The sequence below is a fragment of the Cheilinus undulatus genome, linkage group 14 (assembly GCF_018320785.1).
Source record: "Cheilinus undulatus linkage group 14, ASM1832078v1, whole genome shotgun sequence".
Taxonomy (NCBI): domain Eukaryota; kingdom Metazoa; phylum Chordata; class Actinopteri; order Labriformes; family Labridae; genus Cheilinus; species Cheilinus undulatus.
In genome coordinates, this window is record NC_054878.1 from 39,177,671 (window position 1) to 39,188,626 (window position 10,956).

The window sequence follows — 10,956 nt, forward strand, 5'->3', positions numbered from 1 at the left end:
AGTGAGTTACTCCACCTGCAAGATAGAGCTGAAAAAGTGTCAAAGCAGACTGTACTTCCCAACAGCACTGGAAAGACACTTCATTGTATGTTTTCTGTCAGTTTGGCTGGCTGTGCTGCTGTTTACTGGAGTGTCAACAACTTCTGGAGGGATTTCCCACAGAGTGAACCAGCTGCTCAGGTCGTGCAGCTCTGTCAGCGTGATGAACCTGGATTGTCTGAAGGAGCAGGTGGTGAAAACAAATAGCAGGAAGTACAGTGTGAGCAACACCTCCTGCTATGTAATGACAGGCTGTCCACGATAAGGAGCTGCTGCACCAGCATGGAAGCGCTCCCACGACCCTGAACCATCAAGATGCAGTCATGTGAGACATCTTTTACCCGTTTAATGGTCTGCAAGGAGGCCATCATCAGTGCACAACATGCTGGGGGATTAGTCAACATGATGCCATTCCTGATGTGTTCATTAGTAACACTTCATCAAGGTATCCTATGAGATTGGATCCACTAAAAAAGTTTTCAGCTTGTTTCAACCACAATGATTCTTCAAAATATAAAAAACCTGGTCATAAGATCTGCACACGTAATCAAGATTATTAGACTGCAGCATAAAGAAACAAATGAAAAGCCTCAAGCTGAATGTGTTTATCCAAAAACAACAATGGTGGGATATGGAGAGTATGGTGGACACTGAAAGACCCACAAACATGCCCTTAAGTTTTTTTTTTTGTTGTTGTTTTTTGTTTTTCTTAAACCCCAAAACAAAGAGAAGCCAGCTGATGCTGTTGACTTTACTGGTGCTCACCATCAACTGAGCCAAACACCCAACCTGCTCCCTTTACAGCCTCAGACCAGCTGATTAGTAACAGCCACCAGCTGGGAGCAGCCATCACAGCTGCACCAAGCTCTCAGAATGAGGGTGAATTGTGACCAGGGTTTGTGGGAAAAATCAGTCACTACCTTCTAACAAATCTAGCTATCCATTACAAGAAAATGTGTGAAAAAATATCACTAGAACTAATTTTTTATTATTATTATTATTATTTTTTGGCCTTTGCTACATTTAAAATGATCACAGAATAACAAGGGCACTTGTGTCTGGCACAATCTTCCTTACCATCAGTGTTAATTTTGGCAGCTATTTTTAATTTTAGTCTAAGTTTTAGTCTTTAAATGAAATGCATTTTAGTTTTAGTCACATTTTAGTCATTTCTCTCCTTTTTAGTTGTAGTCTAGTTTCAGTCCATAAAAAGTCCTCACATTTTAGTCTTTACTTTTAGTCCAAACATTTATTTTCTTGCCTGAATCTGGTACTAAATCATGGTAATGAGTTCTATACACTGCCAATCCTGGGGTCCCTGCTTTCTACAGCTGAGAGGCAGAATAGCTGCAGATGCATTGTTTTTGACAGATTTACCCACAGTGGAGAAATATCACAGACTTTGAATGTCAGACGAAAACTAAATTACGTTTTAGTCTAGTTTTAGCCATCTTGATGAAAACTAAACTTAGTTTTTGTCAGTTTTAGTCATCAATGATCTATTTTTGTTAGTCTTAGTCTAGTTTTTGTCATGGAAAAAAAGTTTGTTTCGTTTTTTGTTTAGTTTTAGGCGATGAAATGAACACTGCTGCTCACCATGTTGACAGGAGAATCCAAGGGGCTAAAGACCAACCGTCCCATTTATGAACATTGTTGGATTCTGGTTTACATACTAAACAATTAAATACCTTAGCTTAGAATGCTACTCAGATGTTGTGCTCAGCCGGCCACATTGCAATCGGCCCCTAACTGGGGCTGGAGCCATAAGGCCTGTCCACACGTATCATTTATTTTAAAACTGGAGGTTTTCCTCATTCATATTCAAGAGTAACCCCGTCCACATGCACAGCATGTAAAACACATCTTTGTCCACATGAAGACACAAAAACAAACCACCTTAAAGAGCAGTGTACCTGCACACTAAGCAGTGCAAGTCCAGCCTTCTAAACCAAGTTAACTTTAGCAACATGAGCTTTAGAAACATAGCTAAAGTTAACAAAGCTAAGCCATCTGCATAATTACCAATGCAACAAAAGGCGATGTAACTGAGTTAACTTTAGCAACATAAGCTTTTGTAAACATAGCTCAGCTAGCTACATAATTAACATTATGACATAAGCCACTGTAACCAAGTTAGCTTTAGCAACATGAGCTTTAGCAAACCTGGTTAAAGCTAACATAGCTAAGCCATCTTCATAATTAATATTGCAACAAAAGCCAATGTAACTAAGTTAACTTTAGCAACATGAGCTTTAGCAAACATAGCTTACGGTAACATAGCAAAGCTAGATACATAATTAACATTATGACATAAGCCAATGTAACTTTCTTAGTTTTAGCAACATAAGCTTCAGCAAATGTAGCTAAAGCTAACATAGCTAAGCCATCTACATAATTAATATTGCAACAAAAGCCAAAGTAACTAAGTTAACTTTAGCAACATGAGCTTTAGCAAACATAGCTTAAGCTAACATAGCAAAGCTAGATACATAATTAACATTATGACATAAGCCAATGTAACTTTCTTTGTTTTAGCAACATAAGCTTCAGCAAATGTAGCTAAAGATAACATAGCTAAACCATCTACACAATTAACATAAAAACATAATGTAACTTTGTTAGCTTTAGCAACATAAGCTAATGTAACTACGTTGGCTTCAGCAACATAAGCTTTAGCGAACATTGCTAAAACTAACATAGCTAAGCTAGGCCGATCAAACACTACAGGATTTTAAGCCCGATTTTAGCCAAGATTTTCCTCCCCCGGCGATCGTGGGGACTTATTCCGACTGGAGCCTCGTTGCAAACGATTACTTGTCTGAGTAGTCTGCATGTGTGTGCTGTCAACAGGATTCATTTACTGCTCCAAATTGCATCGTAGCCTCCCAGACCCTTAATCTTAAATATCAAACATGTTTGATATTTTTGATTCTAGGTCGTAGTGCCGCTGACAGAGTACCCACAACAACCAATGAGAGCGAGCACACCGGGTAGCGTCACCAGACAAATCATACATAATTTCACTGCTCACAACCATGAACACAACGGTAACTTAATTCCAGCCAGGATTTCGTCCAGAGTCTTTCCCCTGTTTAATGATTGTTGCTGCACCTGTAACACACGCCAGGACAGCCTGTTGTGGAGAGACAGCAAGATGGTATTGACAGACATCTGTGTTTTGTTTTTTTTATCTGAAGTCATGTGATCACACCAGGTGGTAGGCAGGTCTGCAGGTGTGTGCTCTCCAGTGATCTGACAGTCTGGCTGAGTCGTCTAGTGTGTGCGTTTAGAGGATTAAAGATGAAAAATCTTTGGAAGTTGTCCTGGAATCTGTGGTCTCTCACGGTTTTAAAATCGTTTCAGATTAAAAAATCGTCTAGTGTGTGGCCGGCCTAACATGACATCATAAGCCAATGTAACCAAGTTGGCTTTAGCAACATGAGCTCTAGCAAACGTAGCTAAAGCTAACATAGCTAAGCCAGCTACATTATTAACATTGCAACATAAGCCAATGTAACTAAGTTAACTTTAGCAACATGAGCTTTAGCAAACATAGCTAAAGCCAACCTAGCTACATGAATAACAAACATATGTAAAATAAATCACCAGAGCAACCCATCTGGGTACTTTGCCCAAATAATGCCAGCCCCGCCCCTTTCTGGGGGAGAACGCCTCTTAAATATGAAGAGCAGTCGATGGGAAACATCGGGTCATTGGGAATTTAGAAGCTTAAAATATGAAAAACCGAATGGTTAAACAGTTATTGGGAGCCAAAATATAAAATCAGCGAGATTAACATACAATGTAGGAAATTTATGAACTAATGATTTCCTCTATTTGGTAGATCTTTTTTAGCTGACAGGATTTTTCATTTATAAAGTCGTGTTATTGTGTTGATTCAGTCGATCTCTCTCTGTTTTCTGTTTCTGTTTCTCCAAACCTAGGGCTCCAAGTCGTCTCGGTGGGCCGACCCGGACCACTTTGCCCAGCGACAGACCTGCATGAACGCCTTCAGTCACTGGCTGGGTTTCATGCCTCTGGTGCACTCCCAGATGAGGCTGGACCCGGTGCTGTTCAGGGATCAGGTTTCTATCCTGAGGAAGAAATACAGGGACATTGAGAAGCTGTGACTGCACATGGAAAAACACAGAATCCCCGTCAGAGAGTACAAATGTGTGTTTCCTTCTCAAGAAGCCGTGACCAGAATACACACTGAACATTTGTGAGGCTTAGAAGGAAATTCGCACCTGCACTGGGAGTAAAATGATAAAACGCCGAGGATTGGACAAGACATTTAACCGAGGTTGACTAAAAAAACACAAAAAGATTCTGTATGCCTGGTTGATAACAGAGAGACTGTGTAAACCAGCCATCTGAGACTCAACAAATAAATACAAGAGCTTGGACAAACATGCAACAAAGAGCTGGACACGGTTAGACAACAGATCAACAGTGTGTTCTGCATGATTTGAACAAGACAACTGTACAAGGACCTGCACAAGAAATTACAAAATAAAAGACTTATGTTTATCCACTGTTGGAAATAGAGAAGTATACCATTAAAACAGGACAGAAGAGCTCTATGGATAATAGGTTGTATTTATACATCAATAGAAGCACTCTCTGGGCTGATGGATGTACAATAAAAACACATTATGGACAAACTGTAGATTCTGGGTCAGGCCACTTAAACGCTGCTACTCAAACAAACCCTGAGATGATGGCGGTATGCCTCTTGTACACTATTGTAGATTTTCAGAAGAAGTTCCTGTCTGTATGAAGAAAATAGAAAATAAAGAGATGTTACGTTACAAGACAAGCAGTCAGCTCTCAGCAGCATTTTTAACTCCTGTGACACAGTCTCTGTTTCTACAAAGAAGCATTTACGACACTGCGCAATGCAAAGTGATATCTGATGCTTGTGTGCTGTTATGTGTGTTAACGGTAAATTTTAGTGCTTTTATTTTGAAGGTGGAGAGACAGAAGTGAAATGATTTGTTTTGATGGTAGTGGCATGAACAGTTCTGTATTTATGTTAAATCAGAGCCCAACATTTCAGTCAGGGATGTTATTGATGCGTCTATACCTGCACTTTGTAAAACAAGTTTTTAAACTCTGTAGAGTGAGAACACTATGGAAGCCCATTTCTGCTGCTAAATGAAGAAAAATGCAGAAGTTATCTCATAAACTATGAGATGAAAACTCAAAAGAAGAGATATAAAGTCAAAATTATGAGATAAAAACTTAAAATAATGAGATAAAAAGTCATAATTATGACATAAAAATTCAATATTGTGAGATACAAAATCATTATTATAACATACAAAGTCATACTTATGAGATACAATGTCAAACTTATATAAAAAGTCATAATTATGATATACAAAGTCATAGGTATGAGATAAAACCTCAAAATTATGAGATAAAAAGTCAAAATTATGAGAAACAAAGTCATAAAAAATCGAAATTATGAGATAAAAACTCAAATTTATGACATAAAATTCAAAATTGTGAGATACAAAGTCATAATTATAACATACAAAGTCATCCTTATGAGATACGGTGTCAAACTTATCATATAAAAACTCAAAATTATGATATAAAAAGTCATAATTTTGAGAAAAATTCAAAATAATGAGATAAAAAGTCAAAATTATGAGATTTACAGTAATGGTAATGCACACTGGTTTACTTGCTTAATACTTGTCCCTATAAAAATCGACATTAAATAAATCAACCTTGTCATTGTTCCCTCTCTTGTATAATGAGCTGGTTTTTACAACATCAAATAGAAAAGCACTTAAACATGTAAAACTGAGGCATAAATTAAGGACTAACTGTTATGGCAGAAACTATGCTTAAGAAAAAGTTATTTTAAGTTTTTTATTATATAGTTTGACCAAAGTCCCATCTGTTAACATGGAAGAGGTACAGCTTATGACCTCTACTGCAGCCAGCTGGTAGAAGAAGCTCCATATGCTTAGCTCCACTTTTTGGAAGCTGTTTTGTCATCCATCCATCTTGTTATATAGTCTATGGATTGAACCTGCTGCTCAGAGATGTTTTGGACCAAATTTCAACCAGCAGGAGCCAACAGTCCAGAGACAAGGTCATGATCCCTCGCTGGCTTCCCACCAACATCATGACCATGGGACCAGGCACATACAGCCAACCAGAAGCTCTGCTGGAGGAAGTCGGCTGTCTGCTAAGACAGGTGAGTGGATTTCATTTACTTTACTATTTTCCTCCTTTTCAGTGGTTACACATGGCAAGAATGCAACGCAATTACCAGTCATATGCTCCACTAAGAAAAGCTCCTACCAAGCATTTGTCTTGAAGACTAGCTAACTTTACAGCCACAGCTCTTTCATGTACAGTATTGAGATTGTCCCCACGGCCATAAAGGGTCCAATCAACCATCTACTTCATCTCATGTGCCACTCTTCATCTAGCTTTCATTGATTTTCTTCCCCCTTCTCACCTCTCTTCCCCTCCCTCCTCTCACAAACAATAATTATAATCATATCATCTTACTTTCTAGTTCTCCCCACACACCAGTCCTCCATCTAACCCCCACCTTTTCTCTTCAGGATTACTCCCCTCTTCCCTCTTTCATAACCAATAAGCAGAATCTCTTTATCACTGAAGGTAATCCCTGTTGTGAAATGACTTAGATTCCAAACTAAAACTCCTTGAGATCCCAGCAGAGCCATGTAGGATCTACATGTATTGTCTTCATATAAAGCTGTCAAAGCTGATATCAAATCAGCTGATTTGATAATATCTTCACATGGAGTAGAGCCTGGTTTATACCTTTACGTAAAATCAATGTTGTCTGTACCAACATGACTGTTAGCACTACGTACTTGTGCATTGGTCCACATGGCAGTAGCTAGTAGTGAACAAAAGACGTCACTTACTGGAAACTGATACTTCAAATTAAAATCAAGATATGGTTTAAATAACGTCCAATAACCAGTTGAAACCTCCTGCTCCTGTCCAAACAAGTCTCCCTGGTTGTCAGCTATTTGAATACCTGCTTATGTCGTATCAAAATTAAAGGAAGAAAAAGTGTATTATCAAGCATGATTTATGCACAATGCTATCTGATGTACTTTACAGAGTCACAAGCTAAACATTTGTAACATCAATGGCAACATAAGACAGAAATAAAACTACAAAAAACTTTGAAATATCCTAAAATTTGACAAATAAACTATGGCTCTTCTATTCCTGCTAACATTGGATTTCAGTTCAATTCATCAATGTATGAGACCATAATCGACCATATAAAATCATATACCCACAGAAAGTGAACTATTTTCTTAACACAACCATTCCCTCTTCCCCCACTGTGAACTCTCGTTTTATCCACCGTCTGGCAAACTACCGGAGCCAACAGATGATTTAGTGTGAGCCACAATGGCTTTCATTTCAGTTTGCTTTAGGGAATTCTCCTTTTGCTCCTCTGATGCATTATTATGGTCCCTGTAGCCTGTGAAGCCCTGTGTGTGTGCCTCTATGTGTGTGAGGGGTGATAATGTACATATTATCCTATAACAATGCTATTGAAGAGTTAAGAGCACCAGTGAGACCACCAGCAGCATCGCCACCTCCTGCAGCTCATAGCAGTAAAAAGCCTGTCTCTGATGAATATTAAATAAGTCTGAGTGCTTAAAGTATCATTAAATAGTCTGTTTCTTTGCCTGTTTGATGACTGGCCCTGGGTGGCAGTTAAGGCTGTAAAATTCATTTACAACTTAATACAGACATGAATATTCCTGAGCGGACTCATCCTAATGCTCTTTCTGTGGTTTTACATAGAAATTTTGTCAGAAACGATGAAAAAGTTTATTGGCCTTAGGCTCATCTCACCCCCTTTTTTTAATGGAAATCCAGCATGTGGACTGTAGACAAAAAGTTGGCAAAGCCAGCGTGAGGTCGACCATTTTGTTTCTGATCTAGTGTTTTGGGGTTTTGAGCATAGACTGCAGAACATGAACAAAGTGTCGGTGAAATCACCCATGGGTCTCTGAAGCCAACTTCTGTGGTCCAACAGTGGCAGCTGCCCTGTTGAAAATTCCCATCTCCAATCGACTTTTGCCAACGTAAAAAACATGCAAAGAGATGAAGCTGAGGCCAGCCTTAAGTGCTCTGGCCAACAGTTTCATACTTGCTTACAAGCCACTGCCATCTGCCCTGACTATGCAAATTTATTCAGAATTCTTATTAAATTCGATATGAAATCGCCTGTACAAATGGGACTTTTGGCATTGGTTTTAATGAGACTTACGGGGCTTTAGGGGCCACTCCACATCGCATTCAAGTCAGGTCAGGCATGGGAGTGTATGCCAGTTCAGGACTTTACCACATCAACCTTGGTCCTGTACTGCTCGTAGCCATCATACAGGCCTGCACCAGGCCTTTGCCCCATTAGTCCAGGTCACATGTGGACATCCCTAAGGTCTGGTCCAATCCACCAGGTTCCGGGCACCCAGTATGAAGTGAACTGGATCAGGCACTAGTTGCATGTAGAAGTGCAGCTGCCACTCCAAACACCAGCCGCTGACCCTTCTCAACCCCACTCTCCTTTATTCTCTCCATCATTACACATATGTTCTTACCAAAGATACCCAAAGATGTGCTGAAGAGAAGTCATCAAGAAGGAGTCCAAGTGGTGGCTCTGGCAATCAACTGGCATCCAGGCCTCACAGGGGTATAGTTACGCCAGGAGGATGACACTGACCTTCACTGGCATGCTCAGATACTCCTAGTGCCACACCGCCTTGCCCAGTGAACCCTTCGCCCCACATACGAGTCCAAGTCTGCAACTGAGCTCAGCCTCACAGGCTCCAGATCAATGGATGCTGCTGCCAAGGTAAATTAACTGCTCACCATCCACAGACACAGATTAGATGGCAGAATCCAAGGCATCCCTGAATGCCTGGATCCTTGATTTGGTCCAGGAGACAGGCAGTCCCAACAGTTCAGCCTCCTCACTCAGCAACTCAAGAGTACCTGATAGGACGTCTACAGCAGCGGTTCTCAAACGGTGAGGCAAGGCACACTGGTGGGCCTTGAGCCAATTCTTGGTGTGCCATGGGAATATGTACGACCATAAGCAATTACTACAACTATACAATAAACTAAGTTCAGTCAGGAAACACTTGATGTGTGGTTATAAATAAATTTCTTTATTTGTAATCTGGAGGCTCAGTATGGGTTTTTCAAATTGTCTTCATTTCTCAGTTTTTAGGCTCAGATTTATGAATTTCAATGCCATCAATTATTATTTCAGAGCTAAAATACAACCATATTTGGATAAAAGATTGCACTCCCATTGCTATAAATCTGTCCTAAAATGGCAAATCATCCTATTTGGGACTATCTATCAAATTATAGTAATGTCCACAAGACATACTCTGATCTGCTGTCTATTTTACTATAAAAGAGCCAAATCAATTAGCATAGTGCCGGCCTAGGACAGCTCAGCTTTCCATTATAGGGGCAAATCTCATACAAAAGGTAGCTAGTTTAAACTTTCCCACCCTTTATTCTTCGGCAACCCACTTTAGTTGCCTTCTTTCTGCTCTATTTGATTTTTCTATGTCGACTGTGGTTGTCATTGATGCCCGCTTTGTCCTTGCTGCTGCTCTCCTTGCCTAAGGCCTCCAACATTTGTACACTGAGAGGAAAGGGGATCCCAGAACAGAGCAACCCTGCCAAATATAACTTCTATCTGGGAAATGAGTGTTGTTTGATAAATCCGAGGTAAATGAGGTGAATATAATATAATATACAGTTAGAAGTAGGGCATTTTCTTATTGGCTACTGTACAATCAAACTTCCTTTTGCAACTAGGTGAATTGCCCCCGTTTACCCCTGGAAACTGCATAGTGGTGCAGCCATTAGTGGTGTCACTGAACAGGAAGAAGATTGTCAGGAAAAGAAAATCAGAATCTTCATAAAGCTGCTCAGCAGATGGAAGCAGGAAGTGCTCTAAAATCTCCTAGTAGACATCTGACAGCATTGACGCTGGACTTGATAAAGACCAGTGGGCCAACAGCAGCAGATGACATGGCACACCAAACCATCTCTGACTGTGGAAACTGAAAACACTGGACTTCAAACATCTTGGATTCTGTGCATCTCTGATCCTCCTCCAGACTCTGGGACTTTGATTTCCAAATGAATTCCAAAATTTTGTTTCACCTGAAAACAGGACTTTCGCCCACCGATGGCCAGTCCAGTTTTTTTCTCCTTAGTCCAGATCAGAAGCTTACAACATCATCTGTGGTTCAGGATCGGCTCAATAGGTGGGACACAACAGTTGTAGTCCATTTCCTGGACCTATCTGGATGTGGTGTCTCTTGATCCACCAAGTCCAGCCTCAGTCCTCTCCTTGTGAAGCTCCCCTAAGTTCTTGAGTATGCCTTGTTTGACAGTCCTCCCTGTGGACTGTCAGCAGTCTTCCCCATGATTGTGGTTGTGTGTATTTTAGAGTAGAACCATGGGAAAAAATAAACTTTAACATGATACTCTAATTTTTGGAGATGCACCTGTGCATTCCTACAAAATGTTTCAAAATGAGCTGTCTTCTTTTGCTTGCCCAGACATCTTTGCATGTCTTCTGTCTCTCATTTCGTCTATTTTAAGTAAATAACAGCTAAAGGTCTAAGCTAATGTTATCATTGTTTACTGTGCTGACTCTTTGTTGTTTGGGTTTCTTTTTTCTCTGCAGACAAAGTCCCTATTTTGCATCTGTGTGTTTGCTGGTAATGAGCCAATAAAGGTGCACAAGTCAAGTGTAAGTAGCTGTGACTCCTGCATATTCAATCTTTTATTCCTCCTCTTTTGTCAGCCTGTGCTCCAGCTGAACACAATGTGAGCCAGTGAAGCACGGAGAAAAGAAAGCCT

The 10,956-nt window shown here is 40.1% G+C and overlaps 1 protein-coding gene across 1 annotated transcript in view; it reads left to right on the plus strand.

Annotated features, from left to right (window-relative positions):
* The window catches only part of LOC121521338 (exostosin-1), a 340,957-nt gene extending 336,201 nt beyond the window's left edge, over positions 1-4,756 (plus strand). The window contains exon 13 of the mRNA XM_041805269.1: positions 3,984-4,756. Within this exon, the coding sequence (XP_041661203.1) occupies positions 3,984-4,169 (186 nt within the window). The 3' untranslated portion in view covers positions 4,170-4,756. The remainder of the gene's footprint in view (positions 1-3,983) is intronic.
* The last annotated feature ends 6,200 nt before the right edge of the window (positions 4,757-10,956 follow it).